General features: G+C 44.5%; 5 protein-coding genes across 5 annotated transcripts; 1 reads left to right on the forward strand and 4 right to left on the reverse strand.

The window, feature by feature from the left end:
- Nucleotides 1–1719: 1719 nt before the first annotated feature.
- LOC107192214 (flocculation protein FLO11-like) lies at nucleotides 1720–5712 on the reverse strand. Its single transcript, XM_015581424.1, has 4 exons — nucleotides 5652–5712; nucleotides 3509–3797; nucleotides 2733–3191; nucleotides 1720–2575 (listed from the first exon to the last, which is right to left on the reverse strand). Exons 1-4 carry the CDS (start codon nucleotides 5661–5663, stop codon nucleotides 2319–2321), a joined length of 1017 nt encoding a protein of 338 aa, XP_015436910.1. The 5' UTR covers nucleotides 5664–5712; the 3' UTR covers nucleotides 1720–2318.
- A 1130-nt stretch (nucleotides 5713–6842) lies between these two features.
- Nucleotides 6843–7608, forward strand: LOC107192215. Its single transcript, XM_015581425.1, has 3 exons — nucleotides 6843–6941; nucleotides 7095–7257; nucleotides 7493–7608. Exons 1-3 carry the CDS (start codon nucleotides 6930–6932, stop codon nucleotides 7546–7548), a joined length of 231 nt encoding a protein of 76 aa, XP_015436911.1. The 5' UTR covers nucleotides 6843–6929; the 3' UTR covers nucleotides 7549–7608.
- A 1481-nt stretch (nucleotides 7609–9089) lies between these two features.
- LOC107192223 (RNA-binding protein 12-like) lies at nucleotides 9090–10991 on the reverse strand. The gene is made up of 3 exons (XM_015581433.1): nucleotides 10954–10991; nucleotides 9707–9962; nucleotides 9090–9453 (listed from the first exon to the last, which is right to left on the reverse strand). The coding sequence occupies exons 1-3, from the start codon at nucleotides 10963–10965 to the stop codon at nucleotides 9383–9385; spliced, it is 339 nt and encodes a 112-aa protein (XP_015436919.1). The 5' UTR covers nucleotides 10966–10991; the 3' UTR covers nucleotides 9090–9382.
- Nucleotides 10992–16725: 5734 nt separating this feature from the next.
- Nucleotides 16726–17607, reverse strand: LOC107192222 (adult cuticle protein 1-like). Its single transcript, XM_015581432.1, has 3 exons — nucleotides 17557–17607; nucleotides 17113–17374; nucleotides 16726–16996 (listed from the first exon to the last, which is right to left on the reverse strand). The coding sequence occupies exons 1-3, from the start codon at nucleotides 17566–17568 to the stop codon at nucleotides 16770–16772; spliced, it is 501 nt and encodes a 166-aa protein (XP_015436918.1). The 5' UTR covers nucleotides 17569–17607; the 3' UTR covers nucleotides 16726–16769.
- Nucleotides 17608–20339: 2732 nt separating this feature from the next.
- Nucleotides 20340–21324, reverse strand: LOC107192192 (tetra-peptide repeat homeobox protein 1-like). The gene is made up of 2 exons (XM_015581398.1): nucleotides 21000–21324; nucleotides 20340–20615 (listed from the first exon to the last, which is right to left on the reverse strand). The coding sequence occupies exons 1-2, from the start codon at nucleotides 21322–21324 to the stop codon at nucleotides 20470–20472; spliced, it is 471 nt and encodes a 156-aa protein (XP_015436884.1). The 3' UTR covers nucleotides 20340–20469.
- Nucleotides 21325–25467: the final 4143 nt, after the last annotated feature.

The following is a 25467-nucleotide window of genomic DNA, read 5'->3' on the forward strand; positions in this document are numbered from 1 at the left end:
CGGTTCTCTAATGAAATTTTCAATGTAGGAAAAATTTGAAATTGTTACCCTCGATTAAAGTATCGTTTTTCATCTCTTTGTCCAGGCAATTCAACAACTTTCTGCGATCAGTCCCATCGCCCATTTTTTAGATATCCTTAGAGCATCGGATTGCAAAAAGTGCTTAGAGGATGTTTCTCACAAAGCATCCAAGAGTCCTGATGTTATACAGGAATTGAAACATATTCGAACTTTGATCGAAGCTGGTTGCAGACGTCCATTTGTGTCGCCTGTTCAGCCTGGATCCTTGGATTCAACACTGGATGGAGTAATCAATAGTGATAACGTCGGTGATGTACCGTCGAGTGACATCCTTAAACAACTACTTCCTCCATTAAAATATTAATGCATATGGAAATCTTCATTCGTACATCGTACGATAAAGAATTATAAATTGTATTTTCTATCACACTGTACATGTATATTATGGCATTGGGTAGTGGACAGTATCTATTACTTATAATGAAGATTGTATAAATTATTTCGTAAGAAATATTGTACTAGTCATTTGATCCTTTACCATTTGTCGATCGAAGTGTGGTTTCTTGTACTTTCTACGCTCGCTGTTTAATATGATCCTTAAAACCGAAGTTCTTATAATTTTTATACGCAGCGTTTGAAGTTCAGTTCGGTCAGCTAATCAATTCTGTACCAATTAAATATTCCCTGTGTCTAGTAGGCTGCTACATCCAAGGGTCCATTAATTTTAAAAAATCTCCGAGAAGCGTAGATTCAATGAAAAAGTTAATTTCCATGAACGATAAAGTTCATAAAACGTCCAATGAAGCTCGTTACTCGGGCTAGAGAATTTCGAAGGATTACGCCTCGGGATAGTCGAATAAAGTATACCAAAGGATCACGGTCGCGGGAAGTATTCCCGGCTACAATGATTGGAAGAGGTTCAAACGTGAAGCAGCAAACATTTGGTACCTCGCGTACAGCAAAATCCACACCGAGCCAACTCGACAGAGTCCGTTTGCCTGGTGAAAGCGGTACGGTAATAATTGAGTTTCATACTTAATCGTATGGTTTAGGTTCGGCGTGTTTGCTATGATTTAACCCAAAGTAGAGGTTGCGCCAGCCGCTTGATCGCTCCGATTGCTAGCTATGTACCTAGATTAACGGGATAAATATAACTTCATTAGAGCCATCGCGTTGTCGTCCGAAACAATACCCAAATCCTGAATGGTGTTGTAGTTTATACAGAGCTAGGTATTATCCCCTTTATTCACCGAAATTTTCCACTTCCGCCGTTTCGATTTATTCAACCCCATTGATCTCCTCGCTCGTATGACTGAAACGATTTTGAAACGTCAATTGAGTACTCTAAAACTAACTGTGGAGTTAGTAGTAGTACTAACTTCTATTTCGTTTAACTGCAAGCAAATTTTCTCAAATATATTAGAGCATTATTGATATAAGAACTTTGTCGATTTATATACTTATTAATATATAAATATAAAAATCAGAAATTTAGTTCCTGCATGAAATGTCTCATTATGTTTACACTAATATATAAATATTAAATATTTTGAAAATCTTTACTTTACCCTATTGTTCGTGTTAAAATTTCCTATAAATGCATAAACATCTGCAGTCTACTCATCAAACTGTGACTTAAAATAAAAGACAAAACCTTCATCAAATGTGATAAGTTTTCAATTTTATTTCCAACCCAATAAGATAATTCAGAGCAAAAAGAATTCCTGCGTTCTCTCATCTTCGTGGACTTATTTCAGGCAATATCATCTCACAATACAATCCACAGCCTACATATACAACGGTCCAAACCCCATTTAGATCACTAAAGCATAAACCATCAATCCCAGTCAACCTGCTTCGTTTATTAAAAATCGATTATGCAAACGACACGATAGAACGCCTGGAAGAAGTAGCAAGATCGCCGCGATTGTATGCAAACAGTCGTTCGCGGATCATTGGCGCGAGCGAGCGAGCGCGCGAGGCGGACATCAATGCCAACAACTACGCGTGGTCCCCGTCGTCCTTGCACAACTTTTCCCTTCCTTGTTTCGCAGTCTCGGGACCCGGTCGCCAACGCAATGTCAACGAATTGCCGCCGGTTTTCGCGGCTGCCTATCTCTCGTAACCTTGGTTAACAGTTCGCCAACGGTGCTGGGTCATTTCTGATCCGTATTCCGACTAGACGTAGCCGCTTCGTGCATCGAGTCATCGGCGTTTCTTCCTTCGCGACGCCCTGAACAAAACCGGGGGGACGAAACAGGTGACCGTTCGAGCGTGTACAATGGTTAGATCGGCGTCTAGAGGAGCAGAGCGGAAGCAGCAGCAGTGGCGGCGGCGGAAACGGTCCCCGAGGAACCGGAAACGAGCGCTGTGGGAACGGTCGTCGCTGATAGGACGGCGTTACTTAAGGCCACCTCGCTGGCTGCGATCGTAGCCGCGGGCGTAATCAAATTTACCCTCGCTGACGCGAAAACTACGGAATTCCCGGAATTCTGCGTGATAGTCTGGCTCGAATTGGACGCTGAAATCCTGACCCCGGTTGGCTCTGTTGTATCTGAAAACAGAGGGGTCAGTTGGGTAAACGTCTCCGGGCGTAACGCAAACCGTTCGCAATTACGGGATATTTACAACCTGGTCAGTTAACCCACGCTGTATGTTTACCTTTCGAAAAGACTTGGTGAATTAAAGGAAAACAGGTGACGCTGATTTACCTGTGACCGAAGCAGACAATTCGTTGAGCGTTTGCACGGTTGCGTTGCTGGAGATTGAGATGTTAGTGGTTTCAGAGGATGCTTCGATGATACTGGTACTTGCATCCGATAGTGGAACGACTGTTGGAACAGCAACCGTGGTCGGCGCTGGTGGAGCTGTCGGTCCGACGATGATTACGGGCCCAGTCGAGGGACCTATTATCGCTTTCGCTGACGCTATTCCTATTGTCTGGCTAATTGTCGCGGGGTTCGACGATTCTTCTGAGTTTTCGATTGCAACACCAGCCGACGACGACGCTGACGATGCAACAACCTCTTTTTTTGTTTCAGCTCGTGCTGACGTTGCACTATCGACGATCGCGGCTGGATTGTCGGAAGGAGCGACCAGCGTTACCGGACCCGCCGACGCTCCTTTAATGAGCACCGAATCTTCGGGCGCAGCTGGCGCTACGGTCGCATCTACGGGAGGGAATAAAAATGTTAGTGTGGTGTACGGTTTCTGTTCGGCCTAGCCGAGCATTTAATCGCCCGTGTATATTTCGAATATACACACGTTTCAACTTATGGATCCATTAAAATTCGCGGGAGAAACACGACTGTCGATAAATTCTTCGGTTTATGCGTGTTGTAAAATATCTATGAGGCAATAGAAATCGGGATAGTATGCGACCTCGAGTTCGTAATCCAGTCTAGTCCCATGAACACGGTTTATGTAGGATCGAAGAGTGGACTTGCAACATCGTCGAACGATCGCGGATAGGATGATGGAGAATTACTTTTCGTCGACGGTGGACTGTTATCGAGCCCGGTGATCGCATCCCCTGGCGATACGACGGTCACAGGACCGGACGACGATCCCTCGACAATCGTGGTCCCGGTCACCGGGCCAGCAACGATCGTTGCAACAGCCTCTTTCGCCGGGTCCAACAGGCTCACCGCAGGTGCGACTCCATAAACCGGGGCGACGAATAACGGGGATGCCGATTGCTCGACGCCCACTATTTCACGATAAGGCCAGCCAGCGGCGCAAACGGATGTTAGGAGAATCGATGCCACTAACTGCGGCTGAAAACGGATAAGGCGTGATTTATTAAGACGAGTGTCACAAGCAGCGAGCCCGCGGTTATCTGCGCTAATAACGTGGGACGGCGGCGGCGTCGCCTGGCTACCGCGACACAATTGTTGGAATGCTTTCGCGTAATCTTGCTCATAAATATAGTCGTATTAAAATTGATGCCTGGAACATTTTCACGTTCGGTCCACCGTGAGCATGAATATTATTGGACATAGTTGTCTGTGTTCGTCATCGAGCATCGAGAAGGTGATCCTTCGACGGCTGAACAAGACTCGGTTGGATGTTAACGTTACTTGCTTGCAGCAGTATCGATAGAAATTTCCAGTGGCGCGAAACAAGTAGCCGATCATTGTACGGGAGCAGGATACGGTCACGGCAATTAGCTTCGCTAATCTCATTGAATTTCATGTACCTTGTGGAAATTTACTCTGTACAATATGTGGGAATACAAATCACGATTTAATTGTTATAATGTGACAGTCAATGCGTTCAAATGGAAATAGATAATTTGAGGGGGCCAGTGCAAGAGGGAGCTATGCCACAACGGTAGCGTTGCAAGATAATACGGCTTTCACTTTCATGAAAAGTAGCGTACATCATAGTATATTATGTTCGTATATACTATACAATCATGATATAGGTAGGAATTTTACCACGTAGTTATAAGTTAAGGGGTAGCAACTAAACAGCAAAGGATCCCAGATTTAATAACAATCTCCATTTCCAACATTTTAATGGCATAACTCCCCCTTGCACTGGTCTTCTCATTCGATCTCTAAAGATGATTTAGAGTCTATAAAAGGGTTAGAAAAACGATTGTTCGTTCTTTCAGAAAGTCGATCTATAGTTATAAATGGCAAGAGCACATTCAACCGTGTATCATACCAAACTTACTAAGTGTAACCCTAAATGTTGATCGTCATCGAACCGACGTGTTCGCCATCGTGGGGCGAACGGTTCAGGTGATTCGAGAGCCATATCCGGCACGAATCCGTCTCATCCGAACGGCCACGGATAGACTCGCACGCACCACGAATTTGCATAACTCGATTCCCTGTAGACGTGTCGTGCATGAACACGTCATCGTCGCCACGGTTTACGTGCGAGCACGTGGACGGTATTCGGCCAAACATTTTACGACCAGCACGGATGCTCCCACAGTGGGAAGAATCCGGTGTTCTTCTTTTGATCGAACAAGCTACCCGACAATCCTGGCGGATCGAAGAATCGAGACAGTCGAGTCATTCGGGACTTGTTCCGGAGAGGGACACGGCGAATGTGATATCGAAGGAGTCAGGAAAGAAGTAAAAGTTCAAAAAAGAATTCAACACTCCCGCTATCTCTTGATAATGCCTGTGATAAGAAATTATTTAACAGTATTGTACGTCAATAAGATTAGTTCTGGTAAAATACTATGCTTCCTTTCGAAGTAACGTTTCCTACTGATCGATGAACAAAGTCCTCGAATCACAAAGTCCAAGAAAGAAGAATCCGCGACGAATAGATCGCGGTAATCACTAGCGGCGCTACCAGCCGCGAATCCCATTTAAGTGAAATCAATAGATTACTCGTCTTAATCAAAGTTACAGAACGCGGCCATACGTTTCAATTATCCGACCGGCTTCGAATACCCGGTGGCGTTCTATATATCAGGGAACATTGGTCAGAGATAACGGTCCCTCCCCCGTTCATATTTCACGGACGACACGAAAGTGCATTACGAACTAACAGATTAAAGTTTTCTCATCAGGAACACCGCGCGGATTCTCTTTTCGTAACAATCTTCCCCCTTCGAACAGGTCCGCTCGATGAGCCACGATAAAGTTTCCCGTCCCCTTGCTTACCGGCAACTTCATGGCTCTTCTTCCCCTGTGAGGTTCCTCTCCTATTGTCCGTTCCACGGAATCCTTCTAGTGTCCAGCAGTGTGCATTCGCGTCTGTTACTGATCCTTCTCGAACCGGATTGAACCGTTATATACTGTCATTGCGTGTTGCCCTCCTGTGATGAGTAAAGAAAAAAGGTCACCGCGCCCCGTTTTCTTGGGCAGGACTCGTATGAATTCCACGCGATTAAGAGCAGAACAAAGAACTGAATATTTTAGCGGATTGTTAGGAGTTACTTTTCTAGACGTGGAATGTTCAGAAAGAGGATATCTTCCAACGACTACTGTAGGACGAGTCTTTACCGAGACCAGCAATGTGATTTAACCAACTCTTCCAGAGGTCTTTGGAGTCTTTAAAATATTTCAGAGAAGATACTTGGTGAGCAGGATATTTGGATGTGATCCAGAGAGAAGCTGCATGTCAATGTTACAAATAGTCAACGTTTACAAGTAAACAATAACATTCACCTGCGGCGACAGGGTACAAACTAATAATACTCGGAATAGAAAAAAAAACGGTCTGTGGGAGGCTCATGGATACGGGCAATTGATTTTCTATGTTGTAACGTTCATACTGGACTTTCAAGGCAGCATTTCCTGCTTTTCTGTATCTGCGATCGATACAATTTAGCTATCGGTCGCGCTATATTCAAGGCCGTCTCACGCAGAAATCGAAAGTAGATGTCGCAACATCGGCCGGGGATTGCATCTTATCGTTGAACCCTAAATCCTAAACGATCGTGCCCGATTTTTTCGCCCCCTTACAGCGACGGACTACAGGTTCGTAACAACAACGCGAGTGGCAACCGCGGCAGAGAATAGAAAAAAAAAAATCCCACCACCGGCCGTATAATATGCAAATAACTTCGCGACCCCGTTTCGCCTTAGCGCCTGAAACTTCTGCAACATTCGCGTCCCGTTGCGTGCGCCGCGATCGAGATTTCTGATGCAACATCGCCGCCGCGCGAGTTCATCGTTTTAGATCGCTGTCTTGATTTACGGATTCAAGTATGACCACGCCCGCTTACCGCACCACGCCGATATCACTGGCCACCACCACCGGTCGGAAAACACCGGCCTGACACGTGTTCGTACGGGGTGAATGACGTACATGGTCGGTTGGGACTGTATGGGTAGGAAAACAAGAGTATAAAAGACAAAGTCGAACCTAGGATTTTCATCAGTCGCTTGCACTTTCGAGTTCGAAGAATCACAAGCCAACCCAAACCAACCAACAAAATGAAGTCCTTGGTAAGAACGATTTTTTTTTCCATCGTCTTTTACATTTGGGTAATCGTAATCGCCATTGGTGATCACCAGCCTGAAGAGGAAGAGACGGTTCTTTTTCTTCTGATTGTTAGATTCGAAGTATTTGTTACAAGAGCAAATTTGTTCGTTTTACAGATGATCCTTTTCGCCATCGTCGCCATCGTCGCGGCTTTCCCTGAACAGGAACGTGAACGTCGTGGAATCCTCGCGGGTCCCGCTCTTGCTTCCCCATGGATTGGATCCAACATCGCTGCTGCCCCCATTGCTATCGCTGCTGGCCCTAAGCTCCTTGCGGCGCGTATGTATCTTTTGATGATATTTCTATCATTGGTAGCCTTTTAATTGATTCTTTTATGAAAGATCGAGAACAGATCAAATGTGACTCTTCGAAGAGTCTTTTATAGATTTTTTTATGGACATGTTAAATTGTAAAGTTACATTGGATAATAGCTCCTTGATCCTTTGAGGATGAATTAGTCTTGACATTATTTCTTTGTTATCGATGGTATTAACGTTTTATTTCTCTCTAACAGCCGCCGTTGTAGCCGCCCCAGCTCTTGCCTCCCCTTGGGGACTCAAAGCTTGGTAAACATCACTGAACACCCCGGCGTAACTGGACCTGAAGTATTACAATGAAGTTCGACATTCTGAGAACTTTCATTGCTCAAAATTCGGATTCGGCGACTGACGATTCCCGACGACCCCCTTCTGGCAGCAATTCCGTTCGACCCTCAGCGATTGGCACCATGGAAATTCATTTTCTTTCCCCCCTCCCTTTTGTAATATAAATTCTACTATCAGATAATAAACTTATTTTAAATATTAATATCAATTGTGTACTGCTTCGAACAATCCACCCTTGGCGTCAAATTCCGACTCTGGTTTAGGATGATTAGTATATGTCGATAACTCGATAATCTGTAAATAGTTTAACGCACATTCGTATTACCCACGAATATCCGGTTAATAATTAATTCCAAATGCTCTTCGTTATTCTGATTCTCGTCATTGGTTCATTATTTATGGACGAAAGTAATTATGAAGGGCATTATAATATAATCTCCTCAGTATACCAAGGACTTCTGATTAGTTGGGTAATTAGTAATTTAAAATTCTGATGGAAGTATATATAATTTCTACGGTCTATCGAGCGTATCAAAGAGAATTATGTTAAAGAGTGCAATATGGAAATTTGTGATTTAATAAACATTACTTCGTGCAACCAGCAGTTTCTTTTACTCTACCTAGTACAACAGTTAACTGTTCTGTACACTGAATCTGTTATTTCTATTATTAATCTATAGGTACCAAATATTAATAGAATACAGCATATTATATTTATATTAAAGATAGAGTCGTTGTATTATTGTCCGCATCTTCCAAATACTTCTATCACTGCCTACTTGTAATATACATACAATAACAGACAAAAGTATTCATACCTTGGTGACACTATCGATTACTAATACTGTAATCGGCATAACACTAAGTTCATAACCTTGTCTATCAGACTATGCAATTGGCAGGAAACTACATTATTATAGAATAACCGGAAGAAAATAATTTTTAACTTATTAGTAGTATACGGAAAAGAACATTGCTAAATGATAATTAGTATCATCCATTCACGAATACTTTTCTCGTCCACAGTATATAGTCTGCAATTCAAGACAACATATTTTCTCAATGCTCATCAAACATTTCCTATCGATTCGTTTAATGTTTTCCAAGCAATGGACATGTACAATTGTAAACTGCCAGTGTTTCTGTACCAAACAAGTCGTTGCACTTGTGAATCGCCATCGTCCATTCACAATCGTAACCTGTCCAACGCCTAACTGGTCGAACAAATTGCGGCAACTTGATCGCGGTGGTCCACTCCGTGACGGCCAATCGGTCGGCAAAACCATTATTTCACGTAGCCTTTCATTGGCCGCGCCTACGAGCCACGGTAACGCCGCAGTGCGTTTAACAATCTAAAGTAATTAAAAACTGGAACTGCTGGTCCCGTGAGGACGACGAGCTCTCGATAACTTTTACGGTCATTTAAGTGGCATTAAAACTTCGCCCCCGGAACGGGACAATACTTCTCGGGATTAGACGGTCAGATTAAGAGTAAACAGAGGAAAGTACGGTCAAGCTTCGTTTATTGTCGTATAAAAGCGTAACAGGGGCATGGCTAAGTACATGGAAGACATTTTACGCAAGAACCTCGAAGACTCGAACGTGTCCGCGTGAAACCGTTCAGGACACTATAATCGTCGATGCTGAACGCGAATATCCCGAAGAATCAATCCCAGTGACGTCGCACTTCGATCGAAGTCCTGAGAACGGTGGTCGAATGAGAAATCGGCTGCAAGTTGGGGAGGGAGATCGTTCCAGTTGTTGTAAGCTCTAAAATCCAAGTCCAGAATCTTGAGGTTCTACCAGAGTCCCAAAACACCAGCTCCCGGGGATATAACAGTTCCTGATGGACCAGCGACGATGGCGGATCCTATGAAACAAGATATTCCAATTCATCTCTCAAACATATTTACAGATCAAGTCACGTGTCTCCTCTATTAGCGTTGCAAGTCTAATCCAAAGAAACATACAAAATTTCATGTCTTCGTCTATGGTACCGCTTAATCCAATCTGTTCAATTTCAATCAGAGCTGTCCAAGTGTAAAGGTATCACTAGTGCTCACGCTTATGACGTTAATTCGCGCAGTTACAAGCGGTTTCGCGAGATAAGATAAGGAAGTTACCGGCAGCCGGTCCAACGACCGCGGCAGAACCGGCAGCTGGTCCAACGACAGCGGCGGCGCCCGCGGAAGGCCCAATGACGGCTGTGGGCCCAGCGACGGGACCCACTACTGCGGCCGCAGGAGCCAGTGGTCCGGCTAACGCCACGCCTGGTAACACACCACCCAGGACTACGGCGCCATTGTGGCCCCAGCCGAGCGAACGACGTTCACGGTCCGGGTTGGCGGAGACGATGGCCAAGGCGGCGACGAGGACGATCTGAAGTTCCAATTTAATTGCGGCGTGCAAACAATATTCCATACTTAGGATGATTTTCTACATGAAAATCTAGGATATTGATGGGAAATCTATTTGTACCAACAGTAGGAAATCTATTTGGCCTGGAGGAATTATTGTCCCAGGATTCATGAGTTACAAAGAATATATTAGGTTTTTCTGCAACTTCTTTTCGAACCACATCTAATTTTTATCGTTATTCGAGAGATTGTTTAGGAATATTGTATTCAAATATAATTATCGCCCAGACGAAGAGAGACTAATCTTAGAATTAGAGGGGAAAAAATGTATTATCTTGGAAAAATTATATATTTCAAGCCACGTTTGTTACTTCATAAACATCATCCATCGAACTTTAATATCCTGTAAAGAATATTTTTTTCAGACTTTCAGCAATTTTGTAATGTCCTGTAACATTTGCTGCATGTTCGATAAGTGTTGTAAGAAGTCTTTGACCATTTGTTTCTCGAACACCTGATACATGTAAACCAGTGCAGTCAAATTAATTCACAAGTTTCTCTTCGATAAAAAATACAATTAAAAATTACTACGATAAAAATAATGCCCTATTACCGTTCGACGAACAAATCTCATTCCCCTGATAGTTTATCTCTATCTTTACATTTAAAGCACAGTTGCAATTAACCCTTTCGTCCCGAATGCTATAGTATGCTCTATGCAAGGTTTTAAATGATGACAAAATATAATTTAAGATGAACATTGCTTTCATGTGAACTCCATTTTTTTTCCATTACAAAAAAGTACATTCCCAATATAATAATTTCAAACAGTAGAGTAATTAAAGACCGTAGCGTGATATCTGCTAATCGTAGTTTATAATTGCCGTAATGCATAATCGTAACATAGCTAACGCTACCGTAGCGAAGGGGTTGAAGTTCGTATTTTCGAGAAGTTCAGGAACTCGGTACACGCAATCTCTCGGTAAACGAATAAAAACGAAGGATTATCTCACCAAGAACTTCATGATGGTTCGTGTAGTAGTCTTCAGGCTGGCTGTGACTGATGCTTAACCCCCTGTGACACGATGCTTTATATACCCGTTCGGCGACAATGAAGAATCGGGCGACTCGCAACCTTCAACCCCGCATGAAAGTAGGAATAACAAACGAGCCAGGGTGCGGTCCACCGATGGACGACGGGATTGCAGTGGGCGATGCAAGTTCCGGGTCCAACGTCACGGCCAGGAGCTGTTATCACCGTCGGGGACGTGTTTCAGCCTCGAATCAGCCGGCCGACCGCCTGTTACCGCAATAACGGTCGTTCGTAAACGAGGCGGGGAACAGAATTTTCCCGGTGGTCAGCAATGCATATCGCCTCGAATTTGCTGATGATCTAGTCCCGAGCTCATTCCTACGCCCGAAACTCCGAGCTCTACCTTTTGATGAACACTAATAATTGTGGTTCGCTGCAGCAGTTACGGGTTAAATCATGGAATTCTCCTGAACTCGACCGTTCGCAATTGTCATGTGGCCGAACGGCGACGGAATATGTTTTTCCTGGACAACAGAGTGTTATATTAGTCAATGGGAACAATAAGCGTACGCTGTCAGAGTGGCTTTTGGTATCATCATTATCGCATGTCTGGTATAGGAATATGGAATGGAAATAGATGATTCGAATGTGTCTTATAGGTGTAAATGCATAGGAAACAATTTTAACTCATATTAAGCTTTGGAACACGAAGCAAGCTCAAAGTTTAAAGATCGATAAAATTATGACATTCAAGTGATTTTGAACATCAACGTTGGTACCCAGAACCTCTTCCGTAATCCCATCTAATATTTCGTCTAATCGTTTCAACATCGACAAAAAAATTGATTCATCAAGCCTACCGTTTTTTCCCACCATACTACACAGCTTTCCGTCACTGCAGCCAGCTTTGAAACGGCCATGGGATACGTTCAGGTGTCTGCTTTTAATCGCCGCGCGTCCGTCGGTAAAATAGTGCGAAAAGACCGTGTTTTCGGCGCCCTCGTGTGTGTTCGCAAACGCAGAAAGGGAAAACAGGAACTGATTTTCAGCTGTAAAACGGGGGAATGGACGCGCGTCGATCACAAAGAATCCGAGCCGCGAAGAGTAAACGAGCGTCGGATCGGACGATGCATCGGGCCGAAGCGAAATAAAATCCGGCCTGTGAGGGCTCTGCAAGGCCCCCCTTTTATTTCGGAACCGACCAGCCGAGCGTTTTTTCCCCGCCCGGGGTTGCGTTCCACTGGTCTATTTTTCTCGCGATGTCCAACGGGTAATCCGTCCTTTGAATCCCGACGCCGCGCACGACTCGCGTCGCTCGTAATTGCGCGCGCCGGATTTGTCAAGTTGCGATTCCCGTGGTCCCCGCAAAGCTATTGCCCCGACGAATTTATAGTTCGGCACTTTAACCAAACCGTGCGTGTCTTGTGCAACACGCGAATTTCTCCAAGCACATCTACCCCAGGGACAGATTAATCGAGGAAACTTGGGGGGTGACCAATGTCTGCGGAATGTTCCGAAGAAGGGTGCGGAGTTTGCTTAAATAAGTACGGTGGTAATCGTGGTGAGGTGTATTCTGGGTTGGACGGTTCGGAATTGTGTTGGTGAAAATATGTACATCAGTAACACTTTTAGACTGTTGGTAGTTTTTTATAAGAAGAGTTGTGGTTCTTTTTATCCTGGGATTCTTGGAGAATTGAAAACACATGCAAGGCAATCAAGGATTTTTAGCTGATTTACGGGGTTTTCTTGCAGATGGTTTCTAGGAATTCCTGGTCCATGTCGGAAAGGGGAACTTCGGTACATTGTTCTCCCTTCCACAATTCCTAACATATTTGCCACACCCACGCAAACACTGAACGCCCATCATGCATAAATCCATCCGGCACTACGATACACCGATCAACCAATAGAAATACGCGTGAAACTAGGAGAGAATTGAACAAACTACAACAGGGGAGTCTGGAAACAACTACGAACGAGTCTACTCCTACATCAAGTATGTCATTATCATAAGAATCATGTACAGTCCATTCCAGTATATTTCCAACTACCTTGATAACATGAATTCGTTCATCGGAAAACGATCATCAGTTAAATAATTCTCGTGAACATCATCGCAACAGAAGGTCCTCTTTTTGTTATAGTCTAAATATCTTCATTAACATAAGTTTTCTTAATTTTTACAACTTCTAATTGGATCGATACTTTTACCATTTTATATTCGTGTATTATACCTTTCATGTCCTCCTTTAGGAACCTCTTTAATAAATTATCCCACTAAAATTTATCGCTAAGCGGTCAAAACCGAAGTAAAATTCAGCTACCCTAGTTCACCTTCCACCCCCCTTCGAAATTACTTTGCCTACGTGACCCTGTATGGGAGGGACTCTCAAATTCACGCCCTCTCGTGGATTCACCTATTCTACGGACCGCGAAGCGATCAGAAATCCCAAGAGTCCGTCGAAAATCGCTTCACAGACCACAACGACCCAGAGATATTGAAAAGTTCGACCCTTTGTGACGAGTTCGTGAGAGGCGGTGCCTTTTGAAGAACAGTCATCCGACTCATTCAACGGTTCGCCAATCCTTTGTATTAAAGGCCACCGATTATCCCGAAGTTTCTGGTCCCGTTCACGTGATGCTGCATCTCCTCTATCGACAATGCCACACACGAACGATCTTTTGGATCTCAGAAAGACTTGGCACCGCGCGTCATCCATTTTTGGAATGAAATTCTGGATAATCGAGCGAGCAGGTTATTAGGAAGAGTACCGAACCTCGTGAATTTTTATTAATATTTGCCCAGAATCGGGAACAGGTCGATCGAAAGTTTGCTGGTGCACGGAACATCGGATCGCGTCTAATCTTTACCCGCTGCAAACTTCCATTTGGTCTGAACCTACCTTTTTTTCCGGGACTGGCAAGTGTGTGAATAGATGCATTCAGTGGAATGTTTCTGCTTCATGAAATCCATCCCCGTCGAATCAGATCCGCGCGCCTCATTAAAACTGCATCGTGAGATCGTTCTTATCGGACTGCTGAGTTGGAAATATAACTTTAATGCATCTGGCGTAGCCCGATGGAATTACGATCAAATTATTACTACGCTTCGATTAGTGCTAGCTGTACACAAATACATTCGAATCAGTACAGTGATTAAAATGAGGATAAGTGTTGGATTCTGATGAATGTTTATTTTTCTATGTTTTCAGTATCAACATGTCATTACAATTATTTCAAAAGACATTCAAAACAATAAAAATGTTTCTTTTAATCACATTTTCGAATGGGAACTATAACTCTGATCCGACAGTGGTATTTGTCGTTTCAGGAAATCCTTAATGTAAAAATACTTGCTCCTGAAATATTTAAAACCATATCCGACCATTACCAAACTGTTCCTTTACATACCACTGATGTACATAAATTCACTTATGGCTACACAAGACATATGAATCCGCTCCACAATGTCTCAAAGACAGGCATTTGATTGGAAGGGTCTGGGCACTACCCAAGGCGCCCATGTTTGGAACTACTGTTCCCATCGGTACCGAATGTGTTAAGGAGCAATTCCTGTCGCCGAATGTGGATTTGCCAAATGACACCGTCCAACCATAATTAGGCGGCTGGAACAATTAGCACGTTAACATTGACCGCGGACCAGCGCATTGCCGCAGCGAACGGATCCTAGGATAAGCGGTGCCTGCTCGATGAAACGCTCGCTCGCGTGTAGTATACGTATATGCCTGGTAGCGTGGACACGCGAACGGCGAATTAAACGCGAATAGGTTGACGCGCGATGCAGTGGATGCAAACCGTCCCTGGGTTACGCGACATCATAGGCGATATTGCGTGCCAGACCGATAGAGTCTATCGCGCGTTTGATTGTGTCGTGGTACTGCTCGTTTCCCCCCTCCCTCGATCCTTTGAACATACTGTCGCCTGGTCCTGTTTGAAGGACAAAATAGCGTTTAATTAATCGACAGCGCGACGTATTTAACTGGCGCAGGGTGCCCCTGATACGTTCAATTTACACTGAAACTAATTCGACCATTTGAAATTGCTCCGACCAAATTCACGCTCTTCGTTCCATTCACACAAACAGGCTTGTTACGTGTTTTCCCGGTCTGGAAATCTTCCTACGAAAAGTGAGGACGATCAGAGGACGATCATGTCGTTTTTGATTATCCGAACAGAATGAACACTATAGTACAGTTATTTTGAGTATATATAGCTAGGTTGGAAAAATTGATATTAGGGAAGAACTAACACCTGTAGTCCACAGCGATGTAGTAAAGTTTCTTCTTATTGTTAATTTCACACGGAAGAAAGTTCTTTATAGAGGGTTTCGTGTAACTTGTGGTACAACCGGGTAGAGGGTGGTTCTACGTGAAAAAGTAAGTCGAAAATACAGAATAACATTTTTTATAGTAGAAAATCGACTTTGAAGATATGCCCATATTCAATCACACGCGTATTCAGCAGATTCTGAAAGTCGATTCTCCCGAAAATAATGTCTTACGACAAAAATTTATTCCATATTCCACCCCCATGCTCGGTTGTTCCATCAACTACACGCCACCCTGTAGATATATATTTTACCAAGGACTTATTCTGATTGCAATTTTGCACTGTGAAGTGTACTCGACCGAATCCCTCCAGTTTCAGCTTCATCCTGCTTCCAAGCATACTCCGTCAACACCGATCATCAATCATTTCGCATTGATTTGTCGTCAAGGCTGCGCGAAACATTTCCCGACATTGGATTATCATATCTGACATCTATCCACACGCGATTCAATCGTAAGGCGGAGGACCGTTAAGTATCCTTGAGGAGAAAATACGTTCCACTCTCGTAACCACGGCTACCTGGCTGGTATTCTGCGCAGAACAGAAAAAAATAAAGACAGACGATCGGCTATCTATCGGCGACCAGTCGAACGCCGTACTTGACAGTGAACCGATTATGACTGCGTAATTGCGTCAGCCACGCGGTTGCATTGTCATCCGAGCGTTGGTTTCGCTGGTTCTTTTTTTTTTCGCGTAGGCAACCACGGTACCGCGCGCGCACACAGGTGCGAGTTCCCCCCAGGTTTTCTTTCCTCGTTCTCCAGCCCGTCCCACTTGTTCCGCGGAGGAAGGTGTACTTGTTGAAATATTCATGACGGGGGATGCTAGAGGGATCCGCGCGGGGAGTTGTCTAAGCCCCCGTTCCACTAGCAAATCGTGTGCAGTTGCAAAATTATTCGTACGTGCCTTTTTGTGTAGGAGCGCAGTTAACCCACGATTGGCTGGTAGCTGATTCGTAATGTATTGAGCGTACGCCCCGGGCCGGGCGTACCGCTTCGAATTCCGTAACCGGTGAATCGGTTGGGCTCTGAAAACGCGAATAAAGTAATTAACGAAATTCGTGGCGCAACAGAAACGTTTAGCCGAACCCAGCCGTTTAATTTGGATAATATTATAAACTCGCTTGGATATGGTTTTCGATTATATGTGGGTTCTCAGTTCGATTATATTGGGTAGGCTATTGATAAAGTAAATCGAGTAATCTCGAGTCGATTTATTTGTATTGTGGCGCAAATTCTCGTTGAGGTTGCATATTTAAAAGAATAATGGGTTCACGTGAAGTCAAATGGATATATTACAGGGTACGTTTAGGAGTAAATTGACTCACAAAGGAACTACAGTATAATGTTGTTCATTTATAAAGTTACATAATAATATACATATATATATATATATATCAGTGTGGTCCTGAGTCAGGCACGAGGTATAAATGGTCCTACTGGTCTATTACCAGATATGGCCTCCGGCGATCACAGCCGAGGAAGAAGCACCGATCACGGTCGTTTTGGCAACGGGGCCTGCGACAACCGCGGACGTCACTGGGCCTGCAACGACAGAAGACGCCACTGGACCAGTAACGACCGATCCTGCTGGTCCAGCTACGACCGTGGCCGCAGGAGCAGCCAGGACCGCTGGAGCCGCAGCTACCAGGCCAGCTGGGACAACTCCACCGCCTAAAAGATTAATTATTCACAGTCACTTGTAACTCCTGAAAATCTATTTATTCGTTTCTACCTGATGCTAGAATTGAAGCTGGTAATCTAAGATCATGATGCAGTAGTTAGCTTACCAACAACAACAGCACCAAGACCGTTTCCAGAAACGAGAGTGGGTCCAGCGACAGAGCCGACAACAGCGGAGGGACCAGCAACGGGCCCAGTGACCACGGCTCCGCCAGTAACAGGCCCGGCTACTCTGACGACTCCAGCCGCAGGCCCAGCAACTACTGTAGATCCTACGACTGGCCCACCAACGGCCACTCCTGCTAAGGCTGGTGCCAAAAGTGTGCTAGGGGCTGCGGAGCAGGCCGCCACGAACGCTGCGAGAAGAACCTGATGGAAGCAAATCGGAATAAAGATATTAAGCAATGTCACAACACAGTCATGATGATGTATCGTTTAATAACTGCATAGATGTTATTATGGGCCAGGTTCTTTCATGATAATTGTGAATTACCGAACAGTATTAAGAAAGAAATGGACAACCATAATATAAAGGAAGTGGAGGTTCTTACCAAAAACTTCATGATTGCTGCTGCGGTTTTCCACTGTAGTGGCTGTAGAGCTAATTGTGAGACTGTCAATTAACCCCGGGATATCAGCTTTTATACCCAGAGTTGACCCTGAATATCGCGTCTCTCCGGCTTTCCTCCTATTTTTCCACAGGGGAAATGTCACGGCGGTACCGCTAGCTACTGGTCACGACCTATTTCCATATGGAAGAATTCCACCCGCCAATGTATGCGTGAGCTATTAAACGACGTAGCCGAAAGACACCGCGTAGTCCCCTGGTGGAGTCGCGTCGCGAATTAATTACATCCCGACGCAGAGAGACGAGGTATCTCGCGGAACACTCGGCCGATCCCGTGACTCGATTACTCGGAATTCTATTAATTTCGTCCCGTTTACGTGAACCGACATTAATCGTTATCTTCCCCGTCGCCTCGACTGATTGAATTCTACTCTCCTCCCTCGAGTGCTACGCGACTATTTGATTTAAGGACTCGTCGTACTTGTTGCACTTCGCTGTGATTCTCGTAGGTGAAGCTGCACGCTTTGAAATGCTAATATCCATCGGGGATGAGCTTATAATTCCCATGGATTTGAAACGGGGTACTGCGGCCCTATGTGAAACGCGCTTCCCAAGCGACGAGTGTTTTTTCGGGCGTTAATGAACCGTGACGGAGTATCGTTGTGATAAATCGTGTATCGTGATGGAGACACTGATCGATGGATAATAAACTTATGATCGATGGGTACATTGCCGAGAAAAAAGTAAGTTTTCGTCTGTTAAGTAACATCGATTGTTCTGATCAACCCCTAACTACATTGGATACATATGATATAAATAGACTGCAGATTTCATCGATCGAAATAGTCGATTTATGGATAATACTTTACAAGAGAAATGAATGTCTATTTACTTGACACATACTGTATAATATTTCTGGGTACACTCTAATTTTAACATATAGAAATAAATTCTTGATATACTCATGTTGATGATACATTGCTTTTTCAGATTTGATGACATTACAAATTTGTCTCGCATAAAATTAATTTTTTCTTCTGTTTCTAATAAATACGGGTCTAATAAAAGTCATAGACAAATATACTGAAGTTACAGTTCGGCCGGAAACTTTTGACGACCACTGTGTCTCTGCAAACACAAAACATCCTCGATGAGTGTTCGAAGGTTGTTCGGCACTGAACATTAAATATTTCATAGACTAATGCCTCATATGCGGCTGAAACAAATATATCTCCATCACTGTACTAAACCTCATTAAAAAGTCAGCGTTACATCTGGGGATCTCTGCGTCTCAGTGCCGAAGAGGCTTCGAACACTCATCTAGGATTTACTATTTAGTAATTTAGTTATCAAGCTCAATGTATATTCACATTTCCAATATATTTGCCATGTAACATCGACGCATAAATTGTTTAAAAAGTTTCAGTACGAAGTCGACTCCAACTATTCAAACATTACAAATCATTCTTATCCATCAGTGAGCAACGACTGAAGAGTCCATCGTCTTCCCTCACCGTGATTCCAGCTGCATGTAATATCGTAAGTAAACACCGTCGCGGTATGAACATCGAAATGTTTGTGTAACATGCGCGAGTGCTAAAACGTTAGAAGCTTCCCGGACTACTTGAATTTCATGTTTCATACGGAACACGAGAGGCCACTTTAATAACGAACGTTTCAACCAGTTCGTCCGCAAACTGCCCAATTTGACGACCGTCCCGTACTTGTTGCTCCTCGTCCCTCCGTCGACGGTCCCTTTGAAATGGTAATGCTCGTTGACGTCCCGCTAATAATTTCCTTCATGGGTCCACTCCATTCCGTCTAGAGAGCTCGGAATCAGCGTGGAATCCTCGCGACCCGGAACCAGGCTCCGCGATGCATCTTTCCAAGCGTATTTTCCCAGAGAGAGAGTGCGATTGAAAACGGAGATTAAAGAGGGGTAGAGGGACGGGGACGTTGATGTAGCGACGCTCAAGGGACTCCCGGACAAAGCTGGGAAGGGAAACGCTCGGATATCAGGAGGATCCGGTTCCGTCGACCCTCTCCGATAGGGAGAATACTCGGCTGATTGGAGCGGCGTTGAAGCAATTTCCTCCAATTACCGGTAAAGGTGGACAGGTATCGTTCCGCGGCGCGCTTCGACGTTGACAACGGAACAATGGACCGCGAAATAGAGGCCCGGCCACGCCGTTGTCGATGGCCTCCTGAACGACGGTACCACACGGAGAACAATGGCTCCCAATCGAGTAGACCTAAATCGGCGGACTAATGTTTACATCGTCTGAAATCGACCGTCTTCGATTGTGAAATGATGGGAAGCATCGATGGAGGATGTGTATACAGTACACGTGGAATATTTGAGAGACTATAGATACTGTAGGGAACTGCAAGGTTAGGTAAGGTGATGATTTATAAATTCAGACATGAACAACAAAATTTTACGAAAACTCATTTTCAGGAATCGTAGTGGAATCCTTTTGTGTGTAACGCCAAAAGGAGTATCGCCAAAGGTACTGAAGGATTCTGAGAAAATAAGTGAAATTTTTCTTTCTTTTTTTTTTTTTTCAAAAAAGCGTGCTTTTATTTATCAACATCTACGGAAGTGTACATTTATACAAGACTGTTTTGATATATTGCTCAGACTCAAATTACGACGGTTAGAGAAGTCGATGGCACCAGGACAAACGACTCAATCCGGTTCCTCTTCAAAAGTGGCATGCTTTTATTATTACGTATAATAACATATATGAGGTATTGTTATGTACACAGAATACATATAAAAGACACAGTGATAGGAGGTACTAGCGGTATATGACGGAGATCGTGGCGTGGTCGGTTTCAAAATGACGGGCATCGTGGGGGAGATCAGTCGAAGATGTCGTTGATGGATGGGCGATTACCAGTGGGGACCAGCGCGGACGATTCCTCCGACACCGACCGCTCCGGCTGTTATGCTACCAGATGGTCCGGCGATAAGAGCTGGCGCAGCCACAGGGCCAGCAAGGGCAGCTGGACCTGCCGCTGGACCGGCTAACACGGCGCCTAAAAATGGATCGTTTGTAATTATCTCGAGTAGATTCTTAAGAGGAAGAATTATGAAGTATTTCCAGAATACAATTGCTAGTGCATAAAGAAAATTCTTGAATACTGAATTAAAAAGAGTATCAGATCAGGTTGTGTCCTCGTAGAATATGATTCTGTTAGTCGATTCAACGATAAATAACTGTTTAGAAAGTACACCGCCATAAGCTACCGTGCGTGGTTGGATTTATCGCCCATTGTCGAAACCAAGTTCAAATGTTACATACGACCATTAAGATAGACACATCTTGGTCAGAATACTACTGTATTTCCAATTTATATACCGTTCTCTAATCAAGTCTATCAAGACTTCTCAGAAAAAGACCAAAGAATGTAGCCACTTACCCCATGGCGACACGAGACCGGGGGCAGCAAGTGCTCCCCAAGGAGCAGCGGCTCCCCAGGGAGCTGCGACGCCTCCAGCAACGCTACCGGAAACGATGGAAGGTCCAGCAACGGCTCCAGTCACCAGAGCACCGCCGTCGACCGCACCGGAAAGGCGAGCAGGTCCGACAACCGGTCCAGCCAGGGCGGATGGTCCGACGATGGGTCCGCTAAGTGCAGAGGGTCCTAGAAGTGGACCGGCCAGAGCGGCTCCATGTGCCAACAAGCCGGATGGCGCCGCTGCGGCAACCGAGAGGGCTGCGACGAGGAAGACCAGGGTGTACATGATGAGGAGGTTGTCAAAGGTCCTTGGTTAGCTGCTAAGCTTGCAGATGTGTTTGCTCGGTGGCTGGAGTGGTTGTGCTGACATCGAACGGCTTCGATGGCGCTTTTATAGGGGCACTGTCGGCGTTCTGACTTGGTCTCTGCTTGCTCCCGCCAACCCCAAGGGCGGGGCACAGGACACGCCAAACATTCTCTGGCGGGTTGGGCGCGTGGCCGTTTCTTGGCTTATCAGCATCGAGACCCGGCATCGCGTTCGTACGACACACCGTGTGGCTACGCTTAACGCCTAGCAGCCTACAGGGGTCATGTGCTCCAGTACATAACCGTTGCATCCGTTTCGAGACGTTTCTCTTTTTCTTTCTTAACGGTTTGCATTTAACCTTGCGGAACGCATTGCGCCCAGTCGTACAGAAAGATATATCGATAGCGCAGGAGAATTCGATCCTTTGTGCGACTGTTCCGGTGACAGTGTCGTAGGTCGAACAAACGTTTTAGTAAATGCATTGTTTAAATTATTATTTAATAATAAGATAAATACGATTCGTATTTCTGTTGTTTTTCATTTCAGATGTTTCTGTAATTAGGGGTAGTATTATATTAAACCAGATCGGTAACCCTTTTCGCCTCTCGTTAAAGCTAATTTCATTTATGAAAAGTATCAGCAGCGAGGTAGCAGGTTTCATTCAAGATGCTGCTGAACGTCTTCTCGAAGCCTCTGAAACATCACGGTCGACTTGAAGGCACTAGTCATCGCGACCTTCACAGTCAGGACGAACCGGACTCGTTCTCTTGTTTCTCTCTCTTTCTCTCGTGTCCCTGTTTTCGCGATAGGAAGATATACTGAATTGGGTGAGACGGTGTCGGCAGCCGAGCCATTACGCGACGCATTGTTGCATCCGTTTAGGCGAGGCACGGGTTGCGTTGCCCACGCGTCGTCCCCAGTCCGCGATTGTCGCATGGAATGACACGGTGGTAGAGCTGTAGTCGGATACACGCGTATATCATGGTGGCACCTAGCCTCGCAATGGATCACCGACCGTGCCACGGATCGTTTAGAATATCATTGTTGAGCGTTGCGTGCACTTTCGAAGGTGACAAAGGTGACCTGGCGAGACGCAATTGTTCGCAATAATTGTTTCTCGGGTTCTGTATAAAATTCTTCGGGGGGAAGGGGGTGGGGTGGCGTGGGGCAGAGGGCGACTTTAATGCCACGCCTCGTTTACGAGAGCACATAAAATTCTGATTTTTTTCATTCACAGAGGCGTTCAGGGTACCCACAGTCGCCCCTATTTGATTGGACATTACATTCAGGTCAGAGACCGATGGTGGGAGACGGTAATGTCTTTTTTACATTTCTTACTTTATCCTCTCTTTCTTCTTCTTTAAAGATTCTTTTCCTAGCGCCTCTGCCTATTGTGCCCAGACTTTATTTAATTATTCAGTCGATGTATACGCAAGTTTACATTTTTATGGAGCAATTTACGAAGGAATGAGAATTAAACGGTAAAGAGTCTATCAAAAGTTTTAATTAACTTTTGGATAAGATACCTTATTTGATTTATATTGAAAACTATTCACTGACAGATAGTTATATTTTCCAACATGAAGTACAATTGAATTTTTCGCAAATATTTATTCCACGCGAACTGAATTGATTTGGTAGGTTAGGTTCGTATAGTATCAATTATTCGGGAACGTCGTTGAATGTTTGTATGCAGATCTCGTTATGACAACTCGTCGAAATATCGAAAACAGAGACGCTAGTTATATCTATGGCAGAGTTATATTTTTTTTGAAAGTTGTAGAACGGTATGAAAAAAAAGTTCAGTGAAACGCTGACAGGTCTATCGATTGGCTCCGATAACAAATCCACGTCCATTTTGGCGGAAGTAATGTGTATCGGGCGCACCCTGTAGAACGTTTACCATTACAATGCCCGAAACCCGATGGAAGAGGATTACCAAACGCCGTTTAGAGGACAAAAACATGCATCGTTCTCGGTATTGTTCCTTTTTAATAAAACTCTGCAACCGCCCTTAAAAATTCGATTGACTCCGTTCCTATGATACAGACGACTCTTCATTCCAATTTTATAGACACTGCGACAAAAGCTGCAAGGAACACCAACCGCAATCACGAAATCGTGTTCGATAGCACTGAATACCATTGGAATTTCAGGGAATATGTAAATATAATAAAGACACATCGCGTTATCACTTAAATTAATACTCGTGCGTTGTTCGGATAATTTAACCCGAATCCTATGTTTCATTCTTAATTACGTTTCTTATTATAGAAATTTAGAAATTAATTTGACACCGATAACGTACATATATTATAATCTAGCAATAGGCAAATGTATTCCCTCAATTCGATTTCAATTCATTCCCAATTCAATTCAGAGAAGAGTTTACCGAACAGTGCGCAAGGGTTAAACAAATATTTCCCGTCTTCATTAACTTCTAAATATCATCAAATTATGTCCCTACAAAAAAAAAACTGCGTTTCAGATTTCCAAATTCTCAGAAATTCGTTACTCTAATGCATTTCAACGTCGTTCAATCCGGATCAAGCCAGTCTAACCGGATTCTCCGAGCGGAAGATTGTCTTTCTGGGCGCGGTCAGTGTCTCCAATTTGACTTCAAGGATTGCGACACACGGTCTTGCATTTTTTTTCTTCTACTCCGTAGCTGGATCGAGCTTTTTCACCCCGTCACAGTCCGATGGATTGCGGGAGCAGCCCCGCCCTTACCCCCGATAAGTTCGCCGACCCACGTGCTCCGGTGTGCCGGCTATAAAAGCTCACTTAGCATCAGCTTGCACGGCAATGTTCCTCCGTGATGGCTGATGGAAGGTCGCCGTACGGGATCACGACGGTGCCCGTCGTCGCAAGGTGGCCCCTGCGCGATCACCACCCGATCAGTTAGGGGGGGTGTGGAAGCGTACCGTGGAACGTGAGATCGATGGATCGCTCGACCGTGATTTAATTGGAGTCATCTTCGAACAAATTCCACGGACCGAAGATGGCCTTCGTGGTCGAGGAGATTGCCACGATGGATCTCGATTTCGAATCTCCGTTTCGAGGTAAGTGACGATTAGACGATATACCATTGTCCTTTCATGGACCGAGTTGCCGGAAGCATCGAGGAAGGATCGCGTCTCGCATTTTCGAATTTCGAGGAATTATAGCACACTGATTTCCCTTTATTTCCGTGGAATTGCCTGTAAAGAGTAGATATCCACGAATAACGACCGACGTTCGCTTGCCACGTGTAAACATTCTGGACGTACACTGTAAGCACCAATGTTATTCTCCCGTTTTTGCGCCAGTTTATGGACTTTACACGCAAGATACTCTGCCTGTGATATAAATAACGCATTTGCGATAGAAAAATAGTCGCTATGTTTCCTGTTTGCGAAAGAATACGGGGGGCTACACAGTTTCCACGGGAATGGAGGGAATAACAGCGATAATAAATCTCGTGATCGGGATCAATGTTTAAATATCTACAGATCTTCGTTTACCCACGTACGATCCACACGTAATATTTGTTTCGGACGCAGTATTCATACGAAAACATAAAACGGTCCCGATACCTGTAGCAAAGTTAACGAATAAACTATCGGCCAATTCTTTTTTTTTTATTTTCTCCCTCTGACTTTTGTATTCCCAGGCGAATCACAGGCCGAGCGTCAGCGTTCATCGTCCACGGTTGTTCCAGTACCGCGTCGAAGGATCCATCGATCGACCTTCCTCGATCTCCGGCAACACACCAAGCATTAACGATCCAGCCATAACCGTATCTACCTCGTTATCGGCCACACCTCCTGTCGTTCCCGACCGTAACGGTGCGCAGGGGTTCGCGAGGAACGCGAGAACAATCCAACGTTCTTGCTTCGCGTCAACAGAGATTGATCCAGTTGTATGTCCCCGGTAGCAAACGACCTGTCGCTATTACGATTCGAACCCGCGATAGTCGGGCCTTACGTATGGGGATAGTGCTCGTGGATTACGTTTCGGTCCAAAGAATAGAGATCGAGAAATCTTACAGAGGTGGAGGACAGTATAAAGCGTTAATTAATTATCTGTATAACATTCGTAGGATTTTTAAACAAACGTCGAAGATAAGGTTGACCTTCAGGA

The sequence above is a fragment of the Dufourea novaeangliae genome, unplaced genomic scaffold (assembly GCF_001272555.1).
Source record: "Dufourea novaeangliae isolate 0120121106 unplaced genomic scaffold, ASM127255v1 scaffold299, whole genome shotgun sequence".
Classification (NCBI taxonomy): Eukaryota; Metazoa; Arthropoda; class Insecta; order Hymenoptera; family Halictidae; genus Dufourea; species Dufourea novaeangliae.